The sequence below is a fragment of the Balaenoptera borealis genome, assembly GCF_965194805.1.
Source record: "Balaenoptera borealis genome assembly, chromosome: 14".
NCBI lineage: Eukaryota > Metazoa > Chordata > Mammalia > Artiodactyla > Balaenopteridae > Balaenoptera > Balaenoptera borealis.
This window is the reverse complement of record NC_138875.1, coordinates 79,861,083-79,887,864: the sequence shown is the minus strand read 5'-3', so window position 1 is coordinate 79,887,864 and position 26,782 is coordinate 79,861,083. Positions and strand designations below refer to the sequence as shown.

The 26,782-nt window shown below is 45.6% G+C and overlaps 2 protein-coding genes and 1 long non-coding RNA gene across 14 annotated transcripts in view; 2 read left to right on the top strand and 1 right to left on the bottom strand.

Annotated features, from left to right (window-relative positions):
- Nucleotides 1–5,865, top strand: part of NOS1 (nitric oxide synthase 1) — a 200,128-nt gene extending 194,263 nt beyond the window's left edge. For both annotated transcript variants that reach the window (XM_082355693.1, XM_082355691.1), the window contains one exon: nucleotides 8–5,865. In XM_082355693.1, coding sequence (XP_082211819.1) covers nucleotides 8–23 — 16 coding nt within the window. In that variant the 3' untranslated portion in view covers nucleotides 24–5,865. The remainder of the gene's footprint in view (nucleotides 1–7) is intronic.
- The window catches only part of LOC309611398, a 545,103-nt gene that overhangs the window by 452,148 nt on the left and 66,173 nt on the right, over nucleotides 1–26,782 (bottom strand). The gene's annotated exons all lie outside the window — the stretch shown is intronic.
- Nucleotides 15,792–26,782, top strand: part of FBXO21 (F-box protein 21) — a 57,654-nt gene continuing 46,663 nt past the window's right edge. For 3 of the 11 annotated variants that reach the window (XR_014234476.1, XM_082355721.1, XM_082355720.1), the window contains exons 1-4: nucleotides 15,797–16,094; nucleotides 16,976–17,111; nucleotides 19,037–19,131; nucleotides 25,562–25,683. Coding sequence is in view for 6 of the 11 variants with exons in the window: in XM_082355721.1 (XP_082211847.1) it covers nucleotides 15,856–16,094; nucleotides 16,976–17,111; nucleotides 19,037–19,131; nucleotides 25,562–25,683 (592 nt within the window). In the remaining 5 variants the exon portion in view is untranslated. Of the gene's footprint in view, nucleotides 16,095–16,975; nucleotides 17,112–19,036; nucleotides 19,132–25,561; nucleotides 25,684–26,782 lie in introns of all 11 variants that reach the window. The other 8 variants (XR_014234473.1, XR_014234474.1, XM_082355722.1 and 5 more) reach the window with 6 other exon arrangements.

The window sequence follows — 26,782 nt, the reverse complement described above, 5'->3', positions numbered from 1 at the left end:
CCTACAGGGTTTTCAGCTCCTAACTGGACGCTCTTGCCCAGGTGGATGGCACCCCACTGCACTCGGCCAGGATGGCTGCAGGTTTTGTAAGCACGGACACTGCTGAACCTTTCCTTCGGGCCCGCACGTGGCCCCCGCTCTGCCTCTTGTCCTGTCGCCGTGTCCTGGCCCTCCTCTCCTGGGTTCTCACCTCTCAGTGGTTTCCTGGCCCTCTTGGGTTTTCTCCTTGAGTTTTCCTGCTGCAGTGCAATGCCTTCATAATCCGCAGTGGCTCTTACAAAACTGTTTCCCTCTCTCTCTCTTTCTGACAAGGGCAAATCACCAGTGCATGAAACCACTGGAACATGGCTGTGGTTCGTGTTAGGGTGTTTTCTGGGGTTTGCCCTGGAGAGGCTGCAGGGACCAGACGGAAGAGTTTTTTGAGCTGGTCCCTCAGTCGTTCAAATCCCCCTTGTCCTTTTTTATGATGGCATTCTGGTCGTGCGTGTGTGAGCGTGTGTTGGGCCTGGGTCTCCCTCCATCCTCTTGCCCATGCAGGCATGTCGCCTGCAGACCCTCAGTGCCAAGAAATATGCCCCGGCCCATAGTGGGGCCTCACACATCCATAATTAAGGGTCTGTGCTAGCATGCCTGAAACACTTGGAAGCGTCCTAATTGTCCTGGTTATATAGGGTCAGGGCATGGAGGTGGGGTGTGATGATCAAGGGGGATATCTCCAATGAAAGGGGAAATCACTGAATTAGATGCATTTAGATGCTGGCCCCAGTTAGCGGAGCCCTTACTGGGAAATTAACCCATCTAATGGATTGGGCAAACCTGCTCCCCAACCCCACGCACCCCAGGGTCAAATCAGGATCGCCTGATTTGGCACTCCCACCCACAAGACCAGAAGTAATGTTGTCCAAGGGAATGAACTGGAAATAAGAATCTTCCCGTCTTTGCCACCGGCTAACTTTGGACGATATCACTGGTCCTTAGTTTCCACTAATTGTAATGTTATGAAGCCAAAAAGTATGAATGGATCAAACTTTAAAGTTGTAGAGATTGAAAATGGTATCAAGGAAGAATATCACTGTTATTTTTTTATTCCCCCAAGTGAGGCTTGCTGTTTCACCCCTGGGGATAAAGTAATGGAAGCCGGTGAAAGCAGATCGGGTTGGAGAGGGACTCCGTCATGAGGTATCTCACGGCTTCCTCTACAGGACCCCAGCCAGGGTGGGGAGTACCTGCCCTCATGCTTTTGGTCTTCTAAAAGAGATTCCCCCCAATTTTTAACCTGATAAGATAATTCTGACAAATAAATTATCCTCAACTCAGATCAAAAACAGGCAGGAAAGTCTTTGGTAGGAATCAGGGCAGGTACAGTTTCTCCCAGGCAGACCTGAGAGAGTTCAACTTCTCAGAGGAAATGGGGTGGCAGGGTCGCTTTCTACACTTAAGTGCTAAAAATCAATGGTGAGCAGCACCCAGAGAGAGCCAAGAAGTTCCACTGACCCCCCAGGAACTGCCTTCCCAGTGTTGAAAGGCAAGCAATCAGCCAGTTCTGATCTTCCGTCTTGTTTCGTTTTGTCTTGTCCGATGGAAAGACAGCTTTTTCTTTCTGTACAGCGCACGGGCATTTCTTTCTTGATGCTCAGTTTGGAGGTCTGCCAAAGGGAGAGAGCCCTGGCTCTCTCTGGAAGGGCCTTAGATAGGGGGTGCCAAAGAGGTGTCCCCAGGAGGGGACAACCTTAGAGACTCTTAAAGACAAAGGGCAAACTCTATGTCGCCTTTTTCCACCCTTCCCGGCAGCCCCCGCTGGTATCGCATCCCTGGCACTTGGAGTTTGCCTTCGTGCCAGTTATGATTTCCCTGCCTGCCTTTAATCCTGTTTCCTCCTGCTCAGGCTTCCATGGCACAGAGACCAAGCCCTTGGCATGCTTGGCTGACCCTCTCTGACCAGGAGGGAAGCCCATTCTAAACCCTTTCTTTCCTGCAAACATGATTCTGGCCAGTAGCTCTCCTCCCAGAGGCTTCCTTTCCAACCCTTTGAGCCTTTTGGAGATACCTCCTAAGATGTCACTAGCTCCCCAGGGACTGAACCACTGTGTCCAACCTCCATCATAGAGGAATTAATCAGTGCTCCCCTTTCCAAATCAAGCTTTAGGCATGAATGCTTTTGCATCGCCAAATAAATACTTACGAGCACTTATTCCATGCCAGGCACCTTCTTCAAATAGCCCTGCCCTTCTAGTAGCAGGCAGACAGAGAAAAATATCATCTTGCTTTATCAGGGAGTCTAAAGAAATGATTGCATCACCAGGATTCATCTTTCTTCCCGAGAATGACTATTTTGTGTTTTTTTAAGTAAACACCTTTCAACCCTCAACACAAGCTGCTTCATAACTCCTGGCTGGAGGACAGGAGATTGGTCTGATGTGTTTCTCTCATTTGCCAGAATCTCTGATACCAAAAGCCTCGCTGTGATGAACCTATCAAGAGGCAGAGGGAGTGGAGCCCTGATTTCAGGTTCAGCTCTGATCCAGGGTGGCTAAATGCTGCTCTCTTGTGGTGGTTTGTAGTTCAGTCCCAGTAGCCTGCCAATTTTGGTGTAACAGTAGATGAACAAAAATAGGGTTGCCTGGGCATTCAGGGGTCGCCTTAGTTGCAGCCCTCTTATTTCTCTTGCGCTCTCTTGAACTGGTCAGCAGTAGCTGACCACTCCACTTAACAAAAGTGAGTTTGGCCAGGAGGGATGAGACATTCCCTGCCACAGGAAAGCTAGAACAGTCGTGTTCACCTATTGTCACTGTGAGTTCTATTCCTGTACCTTGTGTTGCAAAAGAAGCAGAAGTCGTTAAACTCCCTGAGAGGATGCAGGTTTTCCCTTGGTTTCTGTGGAGTGAGACAGCCAGGTATCTTTGGGGGACTGCTTCAGACCCACCAAAATGGAGTTTTAGAAGCAGACCTGAGTCCAAATGCTAACTCTGCCCCTGTCTCTGTAGACAGCTGTGAGCTGGTGACCTAACCTTTCCGAGCCTACATACCTACCTGTATCACAAGGTGGATTCAATGAGCTAATGCCCATAAAATGCCCAGTTACAGTACCTGGCCCATTATAAGCTATCAAATTTTGTTTCACTTAATCTGTATCATTTCTTGCCTCTCCAGTAGGCAGAAGGCGCCGTGGAGTGTCCAGAGCAAAACACATTTCCTCTCTTACAGAAGGTTAGGATCTGGGATGCAGAGACACAATTCTTAGAATCTACATGCAGGTCTGGGGTTTGAGCAATGGGTGGAATTCCACCAGCAGGTTTGGGGAAAGGAGATTGCCAGGATGGAGGAAGGGAGAGGGGAAAGACATGGACAGGGGGCATGCAGGGTAAATTGGGGCTGGCTTCAGACATGGCGCAGCTTTGGAAGGCTGAGGAAGGTAGGGGTACACTGCAGAGACAGGCAGGGAACAGACAGAATTTTGTCAAGGGATTTTGACTTTATTTGGTAGGCAACACAGAGTCCTTAGGAGTGCTTTTAAAAGGGGAAAATAAGGTGATTTGGGTTATGCTTGGAAAAGAATGTTCTGGCTACAGCACAGAGCCTGCATGGCTGACCTGTTCAACTATTGGTTGGTTATTGCAGAAACCCAAGGCTTGAATGAGGGAAAGGGCAGATGTAGTGATAAAGACATTCCGGGGGTTGAATTACCAGGACCTGGACTCCCACCTGTTGTGGAGGATGAGAACAAAGGGAGAGTCAAGAGTGTTGCCTCTAGGCTGAGAAATGGGTCTCAGGAGAAAAAACAGCCTCCAAGTAAAGCTGCGTTTTCGGAACTGACATGATAGCCAGCTTCTCCCCGAGTCAGCAGGGTGGATCCTTCCAAGGTCCAGCCACGCCTAGATGGGCAGAAAGAGAACTGACCCCAGGCCAGTAGACATCGGCCTTAGAACACGGGATTTTCTTGCCAGACACACTCTCAGCAGCCCCCTGCTTTGGGCTTCCAAAAGGAGGTCAGGTTTTGCCCTAAGTCGGTTTGCCACAGGTGAGATTCTCTGACCCAGATCATGGTGCAAACGGTTCCTGCCAGAGTGGGCAAGCCGATGTCTGGACCCCCTTACCACTAAAAGGGCACTGGCCCTTTTAATTCATGCCATTAGGAAAAGCATGGACTTAAGATTTTAAGCCGGCCATGTTTCCTTGTATATTTCCATCGCCCCCTGCCCCCGATTGCCAGCATGGCACTGTGCCCGCCTTACCCTCGAAGTCTTCTGTCTGAATCGGCATGTTAATCTGAGACTGTCTGCCAGTGACAAGGAAAAAGAAATATTAATCTGGGCTTCCCTTGGGACCTGCCCACACTCCCTGTCTTCTGCCAGCCCTCTCCTGCATCCAAATGTGCCATTCGGCTCAAGAATTACAGGCCAAGAGCTGGGATGGAGGATAAAGGATCTGAGAGGCTGAGGGAGTGACCGTGCCCCCCAGGGACTCAACACAGATGGTCCCCACACACCTGAATTTGGCCTTTGGGGACTAACGCCAGCCTGGCCTCTCCTCTTTCTTCCACACCCACCCCAACTTCGGTCCACCTGCCGGTGCCCGCCTGGTGGCACAGACACAATGATGTGTCTCAGGTGCGAAGACCCAGGTAAACTTTCACGCCAGGAAAGCAAGGGCTGTTTGGCGGTGTGGGTGGGGTCTGTTCTCTATTAATACTTGTCAGAGCCGCATGCAAGGGAGGTGATCGGGAGTAAATACGCCTCGGTATGTTTCTGAGTTTGTCGTGTCCTAGAACGTCTGAACGGTCTGAGCAAGCGGGGCATGCGTGTCTGGTCCAGAGCAGAGCCCGTTCTTAAAGCAGGTGGCCCTGACAGGCAGGAACAGATCTGCCTGAAGATGCAGCTTTCCATAGTCTTCTAGAAAGTGACGCCAGGACATCAAAGTGCCCAGACTCGGCTCCTAGGAGACTCTGGTCCAGGGTCCGTCAACCTCAGCACTGTTGGCATTTGGGGCTGGGGAATTCTTTGTGGTGAGGGCTGTCCTGGGCATTGTAGGGTGTTGAGTGGCACCCCTGGCCTCCAGCTACTAGATGTCAGTAGCAGTCCCACCCCACCCTCACAAGTCGTGACAACCAACTATGTCTTCGGACATTGCCAGATGTCCCCTGGGGGCAACAGAATCTCTACCGGCTGCCCCAGGCCTTCTCACCATCCACCTTCTGGAATAGGCAGAGCATTTCTCAGCCCGATGGTTTTCTCTCCATTGTCTGCCGCCAAGAACTTGAAGGATTTCAAGAGGGAATGAAAAAGTGTGGTTCCGCCAACTCCTGCCCAAGACAGAAGGATGACAGCGCCGATTCCATAAGATGCTGTGCCCTTGGCATCCAGTTCCGATGAAGACCCACAGAGGCCCAGCGCCCTCCCGTGCCCCCCACCCCGTCTCCACCCTGTTTTCCATGTTGTCGTGTCATCGTGATCGTAAGACCCACTCCGGGCTCAGCAGTGGTTACCTGGGGGGCGCAGGGTGCGGGGAGGGGGTCGCCCTGCGTTGCTGCGCCAGTGGTGGTGGGTTTCCGTTCCTTCCGGGTCTGGGGAGCCAGGAAGGTGGGCCAAGCCGGTGTCACCTGTCACTGAACGCGCTGCCAGAAGCTCGGACCTCCCCCTACCTCTGAGCTCTCAATGCTGCTAATCTCCGCCAAGTGTCCCGTGCGCTCCAGCACCTTCTCGAAGGACTGACGCCTGCCCCATGCTCTCTGCGAGGTTGTCCAGGCTGTGCTCGCCGCATGTTCTTCTTCTGTATAATTCTTATCTTCTAATTTGATGGAATTCAACAAAAGTCTATTTATGCCTGTTTGCATCATGGTCAAAATATTAAAAAGTGGACTTGACTCGACTGACCGTGGTCTTTTGTTTGATTTGCTTGGAATTTCTCATGTCTTTGCCCACTGCAGCGGGCCGGGTACCAGGAAGCCCAGTCTGAGACAGAGGCAGCAGGAGGCTGAAGGGGGGCGCGGGGGGCGCTCTTGGGAAGGCGGGAGGGGAAGCCTGAGCTGCAATGTTGTCTCAACAGAAACTTCAGCCAACACTGCAGGGAATTCTGAAAATGGCCTTCCAGAGCTGTCCCGATTTGGGACAAGAAGCCCTCGCTCTCTGCAGCAGAAGCCAAGCCCCAAGGGCATGAGGGCATTCCCAGCATCCAGAGGAAGAGCCGTTGACTCCTGACATGGATCTGGAGGACACTTCTTAGCATCGTGTCCACCCCCCTCCCTGACACCTCTGCTCCCATCACAGCTGCATCCCTAGAAAGGACCCCCAAAGAGACGGGACCACCTTCCCCCTCAGCCCTTCTTCCCTGCACGACAACCCTGAGACCCTGAGCCTAGTTCCTGACTGGCTACAGACCCAGTTCCAAAAGGCAGAGACCTCAAAAGCCCTAAAAGGACAGATGAAGAGGAGCCGACCCCAAATACCCTGACAGAGTGGCTACTATCAAAGGATCAAGTGGGGCGTGGGCTTCCTCATGCCCTTCTGGGCGTGGCCATTTAGACGCTGGGGCATTTTGACCTTCACACCTATTTCCTGGTCAGAAAGCACAAACCATTCGATATTCAACCTTTTAAATTACAGAGTTATTTATCCAACAGCAAACACTCCCTTCACACGGTTCCTGACACCTCTGCCCCATCCCTGAGCCTCAGGCCCAAGTTCAAACATGAGATGCAGATCAGAGAGGAAGCAGGAGTCAGGGGATGCTTCAGTACCCGGATCCACGCTGTCCTACAAAAATGAATTAAGATAATGGCTAACAGTTATCAAATGCCAGTCTTTACAAAAATACTTTGACATGTTACCATTGCTCTCCTCAATTTAAAACCTGGGAAACTAAGGCGAAAGCAGGTCAGCCAGTCAACATAGCCAGTAAATGTTAGATGTGGAGTTTAAGTCCAGACTGTCCGGCTCTAGAATCTGAATTTTTAACCACCACCTTGTTGTGGACCAAAAAAAAAAAAATGTCGTCTGCCATTTCAGTAAACAAAGAATGTTCCCTGCCATTCCGGTAAACAACTAATGTTGCCTGCCATCAAGCCGTCGGCCTCTGCAGCCCACCCCTCCCCCATGGCGTACCTGGAAGGGGAGTCAGGATGGAGAAAAACAAGATACTGGCCCTAGATAGTTAAGATGTAAATCCAAGGAATAATTTCAATAAGCCCAGACTGTTACATCTTCCCATACATAGAGAAGCACTAAAATCATTAACTTGAGATAGCTGGGGGTTTTTGTGTGTGTGTGACTAGCAGTAATCTTTTGATATTTGACTGCATGTTTGTTTGGGTTTTTTTCAGCAAAAACGCCTATATATCCCGGCTCCTCCCTTACTTCTTTGGAACAGTTCCTCAGAGCTATCCGAGAGGCTGCCTTCCCGGGCTAGAGTTCTCAGTAAGGTTCCACATAAAACGTAATTCTCAACTTTCAGGTTGTGCGTTTTTTTCCAGCCGACACAGTGCTGCTGCTAAGAGACCGTCACAATTCAAATCCTGGCTCCTCTACTTCGTAGCTGTGCAACTTTGGATAAGTTGCCTAACCTCTCTGTACCTTCACTTCTTCACTGTAAAATAGGCTGTGATCATTTTGACTTCATTGGAATGCGATAGGATTAAGTGAGTTAATATAGGCAACACACATATAACATGATGGAACAGAATGGAATGGAATGGAATAGAATAGGATAGAATCGAGGAGTCCTATACACAAGTAAACTAAGGTTCTAGCTCTGGTTCCTTCCAACTTTCTCAGCCCTTTTCTCTTACTGAAGCTCAAACAGCCCCATCTTTTTTTTTTTTTTTTAAATTAATTAATTAATTAATTTATTTATTTAGGTTGCGTTGGGTCTTCGTTGCTGCGTGCGGGCTTTCTCTAGTTGCAGCGAGTGGGGGTTACTCTTCCTTGTAGTGCGCAGGCCTCTCATTGCGGTGGCTTCTCTTGTTGCAGAGCACGGGCTCTAGGCGCGTGGGCTTCATTAGTTGTGGCTCGTGGGCTCAGTAGTTGTGGCTCACGGGCTCTAGAGCGCAGGCTAAGTAGTTGTGGCGCACGGGCTTAGTTGCTCTGCGGCATGTGGGATCTTCCCAGACAAGGGCTCGAACCCGTGTCCCCTGCATCGGCAGGCAGATTCTTAACCACTGCGCCACCAGGGAAGTCCAAACAGCCCCATCTTGATGCCATTTGTCAATTGATACTTAGGTACTGCGTTTCCCAGACCACCTGCCATCACGGGGGCCACTGGTTTTAAAAGCCAGGTCCTGGCCTCTCCCCACACCTGCTCATTAGCGCTCGCTGGGGATAAGGTCTGACACCGCTCACGTTTTTAACCAGCTCCCCGACGACGTGATTCATACACACACTGGAGTTTTGACAGGTCCGGCCTCAAACGTGGCTGGGGACAATTTAACATTTATATGCATCCCGAATGGGGTGGCTTCTGTTGCCTGGCAACCAGGTGAAAAATCCAAGTTTACACCAAAACAGAACCTTCCCAACCACAAATCAAAAGGAGAAGGGGATGGAAAACAAGTAGGGGAGGAGGGAAAAAGGATTTTTGAATCACTGCAGATCATTACAGAATATGGGCTTTGCAGTCAGTTAAATAGTAAAAATGTACTTCTTATTTTTTTCATTGTACCCTTGGCAAAATCGCCAAGGAAGCAAAAACAGGGAAAGTATTTACAATCAATATAGAGCTTAACCCACATCAGTAAAAGGAAATCACTTTAGCAATAGCCTCTGGAGGAAAATAAGATTAAGTTAATCAAATAGCAGAAGATTAAAACCAAAGTAATTAGTAAAGTGATTTTTTTTTAAGTCTCAAGTCTTTTGTTATTACTAGACCTGGGAACAGGGTGGGAGGACAGGAGTGGGTGGTCTCCTGGCTTCTAGGCATCTTGGTTTTCTCAGCTGGAACTCAGAATTGAGGTTGGAAGTTGATATTGGGAGCCCCACTCTCTCCTCACTAATTTACTGTTTCCAGGAATTTTGAGATCTTCGAGGGTGATGAGCCCCACATCTCATAAGGATGTGTTGGGGAAAAGAAACTATTAAATGCGAGAAAGCCTCTGAGACATACTATCAACTCAAGGTGTAGTATCTGTGGCATTAATTAAACATTACGCAGTGAGTAATTGAATCAGTTTCATTTTGAAGGCTTTAAAAAGAGTCACTAATGGGAATGCAGTTATTAGCAGAAAAGCCGCCAGCAAAGTCTGCAGGAAGAGAGACACCTGTTCCATGTTCCTCCAAGCTGGTGCTAATAGCATCGCCTTCCTTGAAAGGCACACGCTGCCCCCAGATTGCCTTTCCAGAAACATCTCTCTCGGCCCATCTCACCTTCGCTCAAAGGCATTCGGGGCCGCCAGGGACCAGAGGGGGAAGACCAACCCCTCCGGCCAACACTCAGTGCCCGCTCTGGCCACAAGCAGCCTTTGGGTTTCTGTTTCGGCCACTGCTCCATGCAAAGCTTCACTGATTCGCCCCAAGGTCTCTAAACACAGCTTTTATTTTCCTTCTGGTTGGCCTTTGCTTCTGGCACACCCCCTACCTAGAAAGCCCACTTTGCCCTCTCACCTCTGCGGATCCCGCCTCTATTGCTGAGAGCTGGACTCAGACACTGCCTTTTCAGGGAAGCCCTCCTCTACCCACCAACTATACTTCCTGCCTGTACCAATCGCTTGGCATCGTGGAGGTACTGCTTTGCAATTGTGTGTGTGTGTGTGTGTGTGTGTGTGTGCACGCATTTTACCTGCTTCTATGTAACTGTTACCTATTGCCACAATAATGCTGAGTAACAAACAGTCACAAAAATCTCCCTGGCATACTGCTTTATTGCTGAGAGGTTGGAGTCATGCTGCTCTGAGCCAAGGAATTCAAATAGCCTCTACAAGCTGGGAAAGGCCAAGAACTGATTTTCACCCAGGGCCTCCAGAAGGAACAACACAGCTCTCCTGATGTCTTGATTTTAGCCTCGTAAGACCCATTTGAGACTTCTGACATCCAGAGCCATAAGATCATACATTTATGTTGTTTTAAGCCCCTAAGTTGTGGTAATTTGTTATGGCAGCAATAGAAAAGTAAAATCTGTATTTAATCTGTATTGATTTCTTATTGCTACTGCTCTAGGGAAGAATCCATTTCCTTATGCTTTCCAGCTTTTAGACGCTGCCCACATTTCTTGGCTTATGGCCCAGCATCACTCCAACTTCTGTATCCATCGTCACATCCCCTCTCTCTGACTTTGACTCTCCTGTTTCCCTCTTATAAGGACCCTTGTGATTACGTTGAGCCCACAAGATTGTAGAGGATAATCTCTGCATCTCAAGACTTCTAACGTAATTACATCTGCAAAGTCCCTTTTGCCATGTAAGATACCTGTGATATTGTGGTTTACAATAAGAAAGATATATTTGGTCTTGGTCCTATTTCTGGCACAGAACTCCTAAAATTCTTGGAATCTCCTGTGATAAGAGTGACAAAGGTGTCTTGTTATTAACAAACCCCTTTCAGCCACACCTGAGTTTATGTTACTGCAGTGACTTTTGGAAAGCACCTGAGGAAGGGGCTGGTTGCCAGGGGAACCAACCAGGTGATTAGAGGGTTGGTACTTTCAGTCCTATGCCTCTGACCTCCTCGGAGGGGAGAGGGGCTGGAGGTTGAATCGATTGCCAATGCCCAGTGATTTAATCAATCATTCCTATGGAATGAGGCCTCCGTAAAAACCCAAAAGGACGGGGTTTGGAGAGCTTTCAGGTTGGTGAAGATGTGGATATTTGGGGAGAGTGATGGGCTCAGGGAACACAGCAGCTCCACACCCTTTCCCCATACCTTGCCCTGTGCATCTCTTCCATCTGGCTGTTCCCGAGTTATACCTTTTATAGTAAACTGGTTAATCTAGTAAGCAAAACGTTTCTCTGAGTTCCGTGAGCCACTCTAGCAAATTAATCAAACACAAGGAGGGGCGTCATGGGGAGCTCCGAGCTGTAGCCAGACTGGCAGAAGCACAGGTGACAACACGGACTTGCAATGTGGCTTCTGATGTGGGCGGGGCCGGGGGGGCAGTCTGGTAGGACTGAACCCTTAACCTGTGGGATCTGTCTCCTGGTCGAGAGTATCAGGTAGATGGTGTCAGCACTGAGTTGAATTGTAGGACACCCAGCTGGTGTCGGAGAATCGCTTGGCAACGTTGGGGGGGAAAAAAACCCACACACCATAGTAACCTATTCACAGGTTCTAGCGATTAGAATGTGAACGTCTGTGGGAGCCATTATTCAGCCTACCATAGCCTACTCTCTGGCCCTCAAAGATACACTTCCACCCCACATGCAAAATACATCCAGCTCAATTGCGCTGCACCCATGGGATTAATTCACTCATTCATTAGAAATATAAGGAGGACCTAGTATGTGTCAAGCTCTTTTGTAGACATTGGAGAGCAACCAGTAGAGTTCACATTCTACTGGAAGGAGAGAGACATAAGTTAAGTGTTTTTTTTTTTTTGAAGAGTATGTTAGATGGTGGTAAGAAATTTTAGAGAAAAACAAAGCAGGGCAGAGTGACAGAGGGTTTTAAATGAGGTGGCCAGGCAGGGCCTCCTCAATTAGGTGACTCTGAGGAGACTTGGGCGGGTGAGGGGAAAAGCCACACACATCCAGGGGTGACTGGGCGGCGACAGCACAAAGCCTTCTCATACACCCTAGCAGTACCTTCAGTAAATATTTGAGCAAAACGGGACAGAGGCCCTGCTCTTACGGAGGTTACCTCTTATAGGAAGAAATGTGTTTATCATCGAATTAATGATAAACTTTGGGCCCCTCATCCAAGGTGCCTTCTTTCCTCATTCTACATAAATGCCCTCCTGTTGACTTACAAGTTCATCCTGTGTGTTCCTTTTCTAAAACAGGGCCTCCAGGGAATTCCCTGGCAGTCCAGTTGTTAGGACTCCAAGTTTTCACTGCCGAGGGCCCGGGTTTGATCCCCGGTTCCCCGCAAGCTGCAAGGCACGGCCAAAAAACAATAAAATAAAACAGGGCCTCCAAACAGGAAAGCTTCAGGCCCCTACTGACTGCAAAAAGAAGCACTACCTAAAAGTTTCAAGTTATGTTTTATTCGGGGACCTTACTGAGGGCTCTGGCCAGGGAAGGCAGCCTCTCAGATAGCTCTGGGGAACTGTTCCGAAGTGGAAAGGGAGGAGCCAGGATATACAGGAGTTTTTGCTGAAAAAACAAAACATGTAGTCAAACATCAAAAGATTACTGCTAATCACAAAAAAACAGACATCTCAAGTTAATGATTTTAGTGCTTTTCTATGTATGAAAATATGCAAGAGTCTGGGCTTATTAAAATCATTCCTTTGATAGGCATCTTAACTATGTAGGGCCAGTACCCTGTTTTTCTCCATCCTGAATTCCCCTCAGGGTGCACCATCGGGGGCAGCTGATGGCTTGATGGCTGCAGCATTCTTTGTTTACTGAAATGGGAGGCAACATTCTTTGTCCACACCCCGCGAAGCCTGAATCGGCCCGTGCTGGTGGGTGAATCTGATAATCACACCAAGGTGTGTATTATGACAGTTTGGGAGTGTGTACTGAATGAATAAAAGGGGTTCTGCAAGGGCAGAGACAGAAGCAGACTTAGTCTGTGGTCAGCAGACATGTGTTTCTGCAGGCAAGTGCTTGAGTTAGACCTAAAGGATGAGTGGGAGCTGCAGACACTCCAGGAAAGTGGCCCTGGATTAGCAGGTGGGAGGGAGAGTCTAGGGGCTGTTATCAGAAGAGAAAGGATGTGTTTGTTTATTTGGAGAACAAGGAAAGCCATAGAAGATGTTGAGGGGGATTGAAATGGTCTCTCTAGCTGGACTGTGGCGATCTCATGGGAGAGGAACGTCGAAGTCCTCCAGCCAAAGATAACCAGAAATACACCGATGGTCCACAAAGATAGGGTTATTCTTTTGCTACAGCAGGGAGAGGGCACCCAGGAGGAACTCTGGGTAGTCAAGGATTTGGGCTTTTGCTAGGGGATTTTAAATAGGAACTCAGGTAGCGGGGACCAGCTCTGGGTTAAATACAGTCAGCAGTTCAGCGAAAGGGTACCTTAAAAACTTAGAATTTTCCCTGTTGCCAAAATGGAAAGAGACACATTCCCTCCTTCCTTTCTTAGAGTATTTCCTTGACAAATTCTGTATGTGTAAATCTTTCCTCTGTCTCTTTGATACGGATGTAAATCTTTTCTGTGGGTGCTGTTTTTATTTTTTTACTATGGTAAACTATACATAACAGGAAATTTACGATTTAAATATTTTTAAGTATACGGTTCAATGGCATTAAGGGCATTCATCTTGTGTAACTGTCACCACTATCTCTTTCCAGAACTTTTTCATCACCCTAAACAGAAACTCTGTACACATTCAGCAGTAACCCCCCATTCCCTCCTCCCTCCCAGCCCCTGGTAAACCTCTAATCTACATTCTGTCTCTATGAATTTGCCTATTCTAGATGTTTCATAGAAGTGGGATCATACAATATTTGTCCTTTTGTGTGAGGCTTCTTGTACTTATCATGTTCTCAGGGTTCATCCATATTGTAGCACGTGTCAGTGCTTCATTCCTTTTCATGGCTGAATACTACTCCACTGTATGTCTACCGTACATTTTGCAAATCTTTTCAAAAGCTAAATAAGCCTCTTGCCAATGTCACAGCCCAGAAATGTTTCTCTTAAGGGCCTGGGAACCATCTCTTTGAAATGTAAATATCAAGGAAGGTAGTGTCCTTTTCTCCCGGCGATGTGGAAGTCTGAGCACTCGCTTTCAGGCTGTAACCACCAGCTTATCACAAAGATGAGCAATTTTATTATTCCTTGAGACAAAGTCAGGTAGTACAGTGTGTACCCCACTTGCCAGGTGACCTTAGGATGAACTTGGAAAGAATAAACTAGGGAAAGTGTGATCAGGTCCTCTTACTTTTTAAGTGCATGGTAATTTACAAGCCACCATTAATCTCAGAAGCATGTACGCGATGAAATGTTTGGCTGTATATAAAAGGGTGGGATTTCTCTCTGTCTTTGTAATCTCATTAGCAGGTTACCTGTGATGTGCATCACCATCTAGTTTAATGCTTGTTCAACAATAAAACTGTTCTCCTTCTTTCCTAGGGTTTGGGGAGGATTTTCTGGATTGGCAGGAGAGTTTAATTTTAATTTGTCATTGAAAAGAAATCCATAGTCGTTCATAAGAATGTCTTACCAACCACCTGTGCAGCTGTGGGGGTCTGCCTTCCACTTAACAGGCTGCAAACCTTACCGAGGTCTGCGTGTCACCAAGGCTGATATTCACATTCTCAGGGCCAGGCCTGAACTGGTAAGAGCCACCCTGGAGACATGGATGGGGACAGTGGCTGAGGAGACAGAGAAAGAGATAGATTTGAGAAATATTAGGAGTGATCTTTTAGAAAAGAGAATTGCTTTCCTGTTCCCACAAAAAAGTTTCTCTGAAGAAACTGAGGCACAGAGAACTTAACCTCTGTTGGGCATTTGAATACAGATAGTGTTTCCTAGCACACTTTAAGATCTCAACACTTTTTCCAGGCCCTGTGGGATCTTGAAAGCATGCAGTGCTTGAAAGCAGAGAATCTGGAGCTACCACCTGATTCCAATTCAGAGTTGCCCGGCTGAGCCCTTCCCCATTTCCTGACCTACAAAATCAAGAGCACAAAAACAAGGTTGTTTTCAGCTCCTCGACTTTGTGTTTGTTTCTTATGCAGCAACAGGAACTGATGTATATGTATTGTTTCATTTAATAGGAAGATCTATTGTTATCCCCATTTTATAGATGTGGAAATGGAGGCTTGGATATGTTATCCTCTATGGGGCATTTGGATACAGAGGGTGAGGGAAAGAGAGGTCGCAAGGATGGCAGCAGTTTCCAGTTTTGCGGGAACGGAGGGATGGTTGGCCCTTTCCAAGGCAGGAAACTTTGGGAGGGGGCAAGGTAAATTACGGGAGGTGGGGATGAGGGAGAGGGGGTGAGGACTTTGAGTTCCTGGGAGGCAAGGACACTGTCTTATTCACCTCTGTATCCCCAAGGCACACAGCCCAGGGCCTGTCAGGAAACTAAACTGAGTTGGAAAAATAAACAGGTGCAGGCATGTAAGTAAGAGAGCGCCCACCCACAGGTGAATGGGAACTCCTGTTTGGAGGATTCAAATCCAGGTTCGACCACTTTTTGTCTCTGTGACTTTCAACTAGTGACTCCCACCTTTATGAGCCAGGTTTTCCTTATTTGTAGAACGTATATAAAATATGGTACCTATGGCAGAGGGCTCAGATGAGGCGTCCTTGAAGAACGGATTTAGAGTGCTTGGCAGGGCACCCGCTCATGAATATTAAGTTTGTTATTATTACAGCATACTGTTTAGCATACAGTCAAGCAGAGTCAAGTGTATCTGGATTAGAATCTAGGACAAGGGACTCCCAACAAGTCCATCTATCTCCCTGAACCTCAGTTTCCCCACCTGTAACTTGGGGAGAAGAACAGTTCATAGGGTTATTAGGAAGGGCCGACGAGCTCATTGACAGGAAACGCTCCGCACACATAATAAACATGGATGCCACTATTATTGTCCATTCACAGCTTCCGGGCCCCACCTCGCTGTTATTTTCCAAAACGCATTTCCTTCCCTTGGCCACAGCTCAGCCCTCCGAGAGCAGCTGGGGCCGAGGGGGTGTGGCCACGGGCGTGGGCGGGGCGGCCCTGGCGCCCACCCCTCAAGGCGGGTGGGCGGAGCGAAGAGGGGTGTCCTGGCGCCCGCGCGCGCGCGCGCGTGGCGGCCCCAGGTACGCGGACAAGATGGCGGCGGCAGCGGTCGACAGCGCGATGGAAGTGGTGCCGGCGCTGGCGGAGGAGGCCGCGCCTGAGGCAGCGGGCCTCAGCTGCCTCGTCAACCTGCCCGGCGAGGTGCTGGAGTACATCCTGTGCAGCGGCTCGCTGACGGCCGCCGATATCGGCCGCGTCTCCAGCACCTGCCGGCGGCTGCGCGAGCTGTGCCAGAGTAGCGGGAAGGTGTGGAAGGAGCAGTTCCGGGTGAGGTGAGCCCGCCGCCCATGCCGCCCGCGCCCCCGCTCTGCGCCCCCCGGGGCCCGGGCCTGGCCGCCCGGAGCCGCCACCTCCCTGCCCGCGCGCGGACCCCACCCCCGCATCCCACCCCCGGACCCCTTCCCGCGGACAGACAGACAAAGGCCTCCAGGCCGCCGGCCCCTCGGTCCACGCCAAGCGGACCCGCCGGTGTCCAGATTGCGCATTGGGAAGCGCCCAGCAGCCGGGCCCTCCATAAAGGATGACGACCGTGGTATCACGGCTAATCCATCATGCGCGCTTCTTTTGTGCCCGACTCTGTGCTAAAATGTTTACACGGACCGGGTGATGCAGTGCTCCTTACAGCCCTTTGAGGAAGCGGGCGCATCATCCTCTGGCTGTTGGCTGAGAGCACAGATTTCGGTGTGGGACCCGGGATAGAATCTGGCCCTGGCGTACTCGCCGTGCGACCTTGGGGGTAGCGACTGCCCTTTTCTGAGCCTCTTTCATCGACTTTAAACGGTGTTGATTAGACGTATACCTTTTACTGTGGTGATTAGACGAGCTGATGTATAGGGAGCACTTACGGAGGGCCCGGCTCTTAGGAGGCGCACACTTAATGTTAACTGTGATTGTCATCACTATGATAGTTGTTGCTCCGACTGTCCGCATTTTATAAATGGGGAGTGGAAAACACAGTATTCATACTGCTACGCCAAGGTCACGCCGTGAGCCAGTGCGTGCGTGCCGGGTGGAGATTTGAACTGGGTCCATCGCCAGGGCCCCTCTGACCCCTAAACCCAACCGCTTTCCCTGTTTTCCAAGGCTGCCTTTGATTCGTGTTTGTCTGCCTTTGAGGCTCTGTTAAGCTGAGGGGGTGTTTCTCTCCTTGTAGGTGGCCTTCCCTTATGAAACACTACAGCCCCACCGACTACGTCAATTGGTTGGAGGAGTATAAAGTTCGGCAAAAAGCTGGGTTAGAGGCCCGGAAGATTGTAGCCTCCTTCTCAAAGAGGTTCTTTTCAGAGCACGTAAGGATCTGTTGATGGAGCTCTAGGCATTTGCGTGGTAGTGGTGTCTGCGTCTGGGTCTGTCGGCATTAGCTCATCCAGCTCGTTTTGCCATCTCCCTTTTCAGTGCTCTCACAATCCCTTCCTCACTTAGATGGCTGCAAGAGTCATTGTGTCCTTTTCCTCCTATCCAGCAACGTGAAGCCATTTGTCCCTGCCAGCTTTACTTTTCTAAAGCCAGAGAGAATGGGGGGAGAGGGGGAGGGAGAGGGAAGGCATCACCGCAGCGCTATGTGGAGGGAATCCAGATCAGCATTGTTTCTCTTTAAGTGGGTTAAACATATATTTTGCAACCTCCACATGATTGGGGGTATTATCCATGATTAAACACTACAGATTTCACCCAGTTGTTTTCCAGAAGCGTTGCCAAAATTAATATGGTTCTTCTCTCTGGCTTTGCAGGTTTCTAACCAGTAGTGAACTGCATTATTTGTTAAGGTAACAGAGGATTAAGACATGCCTAAAATCAAGACATACCTGTAAATCAAGAATTATTACTCCCTCAATTAAATAGTCTTGTATTCATTGTCCCTGGAAAGTTATTTTGTTTGTTTGTTTTTTAACATTGCTGAAGTGCGTGGGTTGGTTGGTTGGTTGGTTTCCCTTCCACAAAATATCTCACAGAAGTTTCTGTATTGGGTCCTGATTCTTAACTTTTTGTAAATTCTGGAAAATAGTCCACGCTAATATTTTAAGTTTATTTGTGATCGGAGGTCTAGAAATGGAGCCAGTCTGATTTATTTTACTATCCTGGTTTACTGACGATTAATTCCTATTTTTAATTTTAATTACTATTACTTAATGGAGTTCATACGTTTTGAAATGTTTTCAAGGCTTTTCAAGTTTTGAAAGGGAAAATTTGAACTTTGGACAAATTTGAACTTATTCCCCTATAGAGAATAAAACTAGATATTTCCTAGTGTAATTCATTTCTATAAATGTTTGTTCATGTTAGAATGGACAGAATTTATGTCCTACTTTGGATAAGCCAGACGCTGGCTAAGAGCATTCATAATCACAGGTATTCCATTCTGGTTTAAGTGTGTTTGCACGTACATGTATGTGGGTGCTGGATGTGTTGGATGCACTTGGACATGGGCTGCTGGTTTGCTACCTCCACGTATAGTCCAGCTGGTTTTGTATGCATACTTAACAGCCTGTGCCTTTGTCTAATAATAATGCATTGGTGTGGTTTTTCCCCAGCTCCCTCTTTCCCTGTACCTCTGCTTGATTAGAAGCGTGTCAAGGACTTTGAACATAACAGGAGTATACTTAGGATTGATCTGTGGGTGGATGATTACTTTGGCTCGGGACCCTTGTATTCCTGTGTTCTCAGCATGCACACAGGTTGACAAGAAATTTCCTGGCTACTTTCAAAAAGAAAAGTGGGAGAAGTAATAGAATTTTAAACCAAGGGGATCTTAAAGCTCATTGGTTACCACCACCTCATTTTACAGAGGAGAAACATGCCCAGTCGGTTAAGAGTTGCCCAAAGCACTGGACTTCTCTCTCTGGCCCTACACTCCTAGGTGAATACAACGTAGACTGCACAGAATAGTTATTGTGAATTAGGAGATTTTTGTATTTCTAGTCCTCATTTCAGAGCTATTTTTCTTCACATTTCCGATGTGAGTTATCACTTTCAGAAATTCCAGTCTTTGAAAATTAAATTCATTTACAACTAACAATTATGATCTGAACAAATTATTGTTACTCCACATGTTCCTTTCCACCTCTAGTGGGTGGGTGGTGCAAGATAGTGTGGGAGAGGTGTTACCACTTCCATGGAAATGAGCAGCTTTGTTTGCAACTCAGATTTGTGTGTGAGAGTGACAACAACATTATTACTCGTTACTGAGGCCTCTTTGTGTGTGTCTTCTTCATAGGTCCCTTGTAACGGTTTTAGTGACATTGAGAATCTTGAGGGACCAGAGATATTTTTTGAGGATGAACTGGTGTGTATCCTAAATATGGAAGGAAGGTAAGCTGTAGTTTTATCAGGGATTTTGTTCATTTGTTTGTGTGTTTTAATAATAATCCCAGAATTAATTGCTGTAATTTGTATGTGGCTGAACTGTGGTACACGTATTTCCAAATATTTCATGTTACATTCATGTTGCCATAGTTATATTTTTGAAAAAGTCTGTGTATGTAAGGTAAATACACCAAGACAATTGATATTTAAAGAAATGGTGCAAAAATCCTTTTGGGAGAATTAATATTTAATCCTCCTATGGGTCAAATACTGTGCTCTGGGCACTTGTATCTGTATGTCATTTGGGTAATACAGATTATCTTTTCTTTGTTTTCATCTCTTCATCTACCACCGCCAAATTTGCCTGTCGTGAGTTGAATTAAAAAAATAAAAAAAATTTCTTACGCATGTCTTAATGTAATGGATAATTATTATTATTATTATTATTTTTTTTACAATTTATGAATTCTGGTAAGCAGTAATCTTACTTTGGCGACGAACATTATAGATATTTGGTTGAGCCTTTTATCTCTCCCGATTAAGAAGAATCCATTATCTCTTGGTTGTTGCTTAAATTTTTTTATGCCTTATATTTTCTGCTGTGAAGGTTAATTTCCAGTTTACCTGAAAGATGACTTGGCTTCCAGCTTAACTGACCTACGAAAAAGATTTTCTGCTCTAAAAGTTCTGGAAACTTTACTAGTGATGGAAGATAAGAGTGCTAGTTTAACATCTTCCTTAAGAGAGATTATTGTGAAATGTCTCACAAACAGGGAGCAAGATGTTTTTCTTGTTGTTTTCAAGGGGGTTTAGGAGAGAGAAATATCTATCAGTGGAACAGCTGTGGGGAGAGGTAGGATGTGTCACTATTCTAGGCCTTGGATGAGTTCTGATGCAGAGGTCATTTTTCTGTTTCTATTTTGGTTTATCTATAAATGAATTGAAGTGTGATCTAATAGTCAGTATTGTGCAGCCTTAAAAATAAAAGTCGACCTGTCTTTTTTACATACATACACATAAACTTTTAAATACATAAATGTTATACATACTCAGTTTATTGGTTGTTTTGGGTTTGGTTTGATGTTTAGTGCAGACTTTTTTTTTTTTTTTCTTATTTATGTTGTTTTTTTTCTTTCCTCCCTTCTCCCTCCGTTTGCACTGCCCTTCCCTGCCCCCACTCCCGTAATTGATGATGACAACCTAGGTTGTATGCTTCCATGCTAATATGATATACATGCGGATGGAGGGGGATCATCACTTTACAAAACTGAGGTCAAATAATAGGTACTTTGCGGTATCTTTTTTTCCTCATTCAACATTACCCCGTGGAAATCTATCCTAATCAACTGGTAAAAATCAAATTCACTTTTGTTAATGGCTACATACTGTTTTGTAGTATATACCATAACTTATTTAATCATCCCCCATTAATGGGTACCACTTTTTTCTCCATTTTGTGACTGTGGAGGGTGGTGTTTCTAGTGCTTTCGCTTCTGAGTATTAGATTCCTGGGGATGGGTTTCCTAGGTCAGACTATAGAATGTTGTTTGAAAAACATAAGAGATAACATGTCCTTGAATAAGAAGACTTGCCATCATGAAAATGTTGATTCTTCCAAAATTAATGCATAAACTTAGTGCTGTTCCAATTAGGATCCAGCAAGAGTTTTGGGAGGGGAGCTCTGTGTGTTTTAAATGGATAGTATTGTCATAAAATATATACAGAATAGTAAATTCACAGGAGCCAGAAAAAACAATTTTTAAATAATCACAATGGGAAACTTGCATCACTAGATATTAGAACATATTATGACACTACCTGTTATCAAACAATACAATATTTGAATAAAAATAGATAGCTACATCAGTGGCAAAGGATAATTCAAATTCATGTCCCAGCATAACAGATAATTTAATAAATTTAAACTCAGAGGGGAAAAGATGGGTTATTTAATGAATGGTATTGGACATAACTGAATATCCATCTGGAAGAAAGTAAAACTTGTGTCATATACAAAAATTAAATTCCAAGAGATTAAACAACCTAAAATTTAAAACTATCACAATGAAAATCCTTCAAGAAAATAGGAGACTTCATGTACAATCTGGGGATACCTCCTTAACCAAGACTGGTAATGCAAAAGCAATTAAAAAAATAAAGACAAATGATTTTGCAATTAAAAAAATAGACTTGTATGACCAAAGAAACCATAAACAAAGTCAATGGAATCCTTAAAATTTCTAAAAAGAAATTGAAAAATGTTCAAAGGATAAGGGGATGACATTCTCAGAAGAGCAAGTCCAAGTGGCTGGCAGTCAAGTAAAAAGACCTTTAAGTTCACTCTTCGAAGAAATGTTAAATAACAATGAAATATTGCATTTTTCCTTATCAGATTGGTAAAAAAAAAGACTAAATATGCACAGCCAGTAAACGTGTATATCATTATAGTCTTTTTAGAAATTATCATAAGTATGTTACCCTTTGGCCTGACAAGTATTTTGAACCTAAAACAGGGTTGTTTTTTAATAATAGGGAATAGTCTCATGTTTGTAAATATTTGGGGATGACGGTTTTCATGAAGGACCCTCTTTGTATTCATTCCTGGCAGATGCTTGTTGTTTGGATATGGAAAGCATAGGAATGAAGAAGGGTAGTTGGTGCTAAGGCACCAGTCCCTGGGTATTTGAAAACAGTTTGCATTTATGGTGTTCTATGTGGTCTTAAAAGAAGAGTACATCCTACAAATAAAGATTTGAAGCAACATATTAAAAGGGCATACACTATATCTGGGAATATTGACCCAGAATGACCAGCACTGAGACATATTTCAGTAAAACTACTAGATTTTAAAGACAGAAAAGTCCTTTGGGGATCCAAGCAAAAAAAGACAAAGCCACTTATAAGGGAGAACAAATCAGAATATCATTAAACTTTTCAACAGCAGTACTCTCTGCCAGAGAAAAAAAAGAGTAACACATTTAAGATACCCAAGGATGGAAAATGTCAGCCAAGTATTTTTATATCCAGCCAAACTGACTTCCAAGTGTAAGGGCTATGGAAAAACTCATCCACTTGAAAGAACTCAGGGACTTCTGAGCCCTACCTGAAAAATATGCTAGAAAATGAGCTTCAGACAACCAAAATAACCAAAAAGACCCTGATACAAGAACTAGTGGTGAACATTAAATACATATTTACTTGTAGAATTAAATCCAAGTGACAGTTGATAGGGGAGAAAGTATTGTATGTGATGTCTGTAAGCCCTGACAGTGCAGATACAACACAGCTGTCCAGAAGAAATGAGCAGAGGACGGGGGAGATCGTGAACAAAATATTTAGGTGTTTTCAGGAATCATCAAGGTGATAAGAATATTGGTCTTGTTATTCTGAGGCTGGTGTGTGTGTGTGTATAAAAGAGAGCGAGATGTAGAATAAAGCAGATGAGTGATTATGTGATATTCTAATTCATCACTGCTATCCTGAAGAAGCAGGATTCTCCTGGAGGAAAAAAGATATAGATATAAAATAGAAGAAGGTAAAAACTGTATAGTTCTGAATTTGAATTAGATGTGTCAGTATGAATTCATGAGGTATTTTATGTTTAAATAGGTGTAGGTATATGTGTGTGTGTGTGTGTGTACACACACTTATACACTAGACTTACTATCTGCCCACTGAAAAGGTCTAGAAACAATAACCAACCTAGTAGAAATGATCATTCCTAGCACTCAGATTGTGGTCTTCATTCTACTTCCCATCAAAAGCAGCCAGAGTTCTTGGAGAAATAGCTGATTCTAGGTCCAGAGCAGGAAATGTAAAAGATGACCTTGGAAGCCTAGAACCAGGTAGCAAGAAAAGTAACAGTATTTCATGTCAGAAGTATTCAGGGGCCAACGTGAGGAGGCTTCCTGTGGCCAAAGATGTAGTGATTTGAGCATCACTGTGAACAGTAACTAGAATGGGTGGAAATACAGCAAATACGTTTAGCTCCATGAGTTCATACTAATACTTAACAACAACTAATCGGTCACCTCTGGAGGATAATAACAACCCAAATTATTATTTTGGAAAATGATAAAAGGAAAGAAGTGAACATTTATCCTGCCTTTTCCTACATACTATGCCGCTGGGGGACCAAATAGTAGATGAGGGGAAATTATTCTTTATAGAAGTATTCCAGCTAATAATTAAAAGGGATGGCTGCATTAGAATATCACCACTTTATGGCCGCTAATGAATTAACACACCTGGGCCTTTGAGTAGCAATGGCTGCTGACATCACAGAGACAATCAAGGCATGATTGCCTCCTTACGGAACTCACTACCACCTATGAAGTCGTCTTGCCAAGTAAATGGAATCTGAATCTGATCAAGCCTCTACGTCCAATTTACAGGAATTTAGAAGACGGAAGAACATGTTATGCTACACCATGTGGATGCAGTCAACAAATTCCAGGCTATGGGAAAGTACAGGTCAAACAACCAGGTTTCTTCAGCAAATAAAATACAAGGGGAAAAAAGATGAAGGGGGATCCTGTGAATTCAGAGACTTCAAAGCGTCTAAACAGACTAGTCCGGAGTGTTTAGGGTTACACATCTGCAAAAACTCTAGAGGAAAGCGAGGTGGTGATGACCGTGGAGGTGTGGATTGTGGTCACTGTCATGGGTTGGGGGGGCCCATGGAGAGCTTCCGGGGTGTCTGCAGAGTTCTGTTTCTTGGCCTAAGTGGTGGATACAAGGGTGTTTCCCTTATAATAATTCATTAGGCTATTCATTTGTTTCATGTGATTTTCTAGATTGGTATACTTTACAACTCAAAGGTTAAAAAGCTAGTAAAACCTAGCTCTGCTCATTTTCACTTACTCCCTGAAGACTGGAGAGTCCTTTATTTATGAAGCCAGGCCGATAAGTTAATCATTGATTGTCTCCCTCCTACTTCCTATAATCCCTGTGCATATTTGGGAGATCTGATGAAGAATTTCAATCATTCAGCAAGTGTTTATTGAGCATCTGCTGTGTGTCAGACACCATTCTAGGAGCTGAGGATACAGCAGTGAGCAACACTTAAAAAAAAAAAAAACCTTGCCTTCATGGAGCTCACACTCTAGTGGAGAAGAGCGATGCTTAACAAAGTTAAGATATTAATTATATTAGAAAATGAGAAGTGCTGTAGAGACATATTAACCAGGGGAGAGGGTGAGGGAACGATGGGGGGGGGGCGGTACAATTTTAAATAGAATGGTGGGAGAAAGCCTTACTCAAAGCAACATTTCAGTCAAAACCTGCAAGGAGGTGAGGGCACAGATTGCAGATCCCCAGGGAAGGAATGTTCCAGTCAGGAGGAATTGAGTGCTAAGGCCTAAGGTGAACTCCAGCCAGGTGTGAGGAAGGAACGGCCGGGAAACCAGCATTGCTGGCGGCTGGACTGGGTGGGGAGGGTGATACAGGAACTGAGGGCAGACAGGTGACGGGGCGAGCGTTTAAAGGACCTTTCAGGTCATCATTAGGACTTGGCCTTTTATATACTTTGATCGAGGTGGAAAACCATTGGAGAGTTTGGGGCAGAGGATTTTTGTGCTATGACTTAACATGTCACCTGGAGCCCTCTGGCTGCCATGTCGAATGTAGACTGTGAGGGGCAAGGATCAAAGCAGGAAGCTGCTATGATACAGACAAAAGAGGATGGTGGTTTAGATGAGTTGGACGTGTTCACATTTCTGATATGTTTCGACGACAGGACTAAGCATAGGTGGTGGACTGAATATGGCTGTGAGAGAAAGCAAGGAGTCAAGGATGGCTCCGAGGGTGTGGCCTCCCTGGGTGGTGGAGTTGCCTTTATCTGAGATGGGCGTGACTCTAGGAGGGGAAGAAAGTTCAGGTCTCAGATGCTGAAGTGGGATGTGGTTGTAGCAGTCGGATATACAGCTGTGGAGTTTAGGGGAAAAACCTGTTCTGGAGAATAAATTGGGGGGTGTCAGTATGGATGGTGTCTGAAACCTTGAGACTGGATGGGATGGCAGTGAGTGTAGAAGGAGAAAGGCAGCAGCCTGAGGCCTGAGTTACCCCTGCCAGGGTAACTGAGCGGCCAGCAAAGCTTCCAAACGCCTTTCTCCCGTCTCCTGAGACTCACCCAGCTCCCCTGACTTTTCACGTTTCTCTTTCATTTCCTGTTAGTAAATCTGAAGCCAAATGGATAACTGTTTCTTGAATTTCAGCACAGCTAATTTAGTGTTAAATTACAAATGCCAAACCCTAAATTGTGCTGTCTGCTTCCATGATAATAAGTACTATATGCTTGTGAGCCAATTATACTTTTCTTGTTAAATAGACTCTTAACGTGGTATGATTAGTGTGAAGTAAAAAAATGGATAATTGAGAATTTTAATATCTTAATTCTTATTGACTCATTGCTTGTTTGTTTGTTTGTTTTTTCCAGAAAAGCTTTGACCTGGAAATACTATGCCAAAAAAATTCTTTATTACCTACGACAACAGAAAATTTTAAATAATCTTAAGGCTTTTCTTCAGCAGCCTGATGACTATGAATCATATCTTGAAGGTGAGACTTCAACATTGATATTTTGATAGGCAGCTGAGTTGTCCTTAAGAGCAGCAGTGAAAGTGGCCCTGATGGAAAAGCAGTGGAAAAGTAAACTGTGCTACATGGGCTTCTGGAGGTTGGGTTGTATGGTATGATCAATTAGGTAGGCAAAACGATTACATTTAGAGCTAAGATCTGGTCAAAATCTTTAGCTGCCAGCTAAAGAGACAGTGTTTACTAAAGATGCACCATTGGGCTTCCCTGGTGGCACAGTGGTTAAGAATCCACCTGCCAGTGCAGGAGACACGGGTTCGAGCCCTGGTCCGGGAAGATCCCACATGCCGTGGAGCAACTAAGCCCGTGCACCACAACTACTGAGCCTGCACTCTAGAGCCTGCGAGCCACAACTACTGAAACACGCGCGCCTAGAGCCCGTGCTCTGCAACAAGGGAAGCCACCACAATGAGAAGCCCGCGCACCGCAACGAAGAGTAGTCCCTGCTCGCTGCAACTAGAGAAAGCCCGCGCACAGCAATGAAGACCCAACGCAGCCAAAAATAAGTAAATAAATTTAAAGATGTATCATCGGTTCAAAGCATGAGGCTGACATTTTAGCTAATGAGGTTAATTCCCTTTCTCTCTAAGCTTTGAAGCCTCATTTCAAATCAGAAATAAATGTGTCCAGTTTTGTCTCCATGTGACCTCAAGCAAATCCCTTAACCTCTCTGGTTGGAGTTTAATGAGGACAAAATGTTCTTGCACGTCAGTGAGTCTCCTTGTCCATAACGAGAAGTGAGTGGAAAGAAGTCCAGTGGACAGGCAAGATGAAGGGAAGAACTTTCTGTTCCTACTGAGTTGAACAAGAACAAAATGTGACTTCATTTTTTAAAAACTATTTTAAATTCCTAGCATATTACACAAACACTCCCACAAGTTATGGTTATGAAATACAGATACGACTCTTCCTTCACTTTCATTCCCTACTCCCAGCAACTTACCCAATTCGTTGATTCTTTTTCCTTCCCAGCGTTTCTCAGTCGTGTCTCCGTTCTGTTCTTGGTCTCACGCAGGCCGTTGCCACCTCTCCCAGCAGCAGCTTTCTAAGTAATACTTGCTTT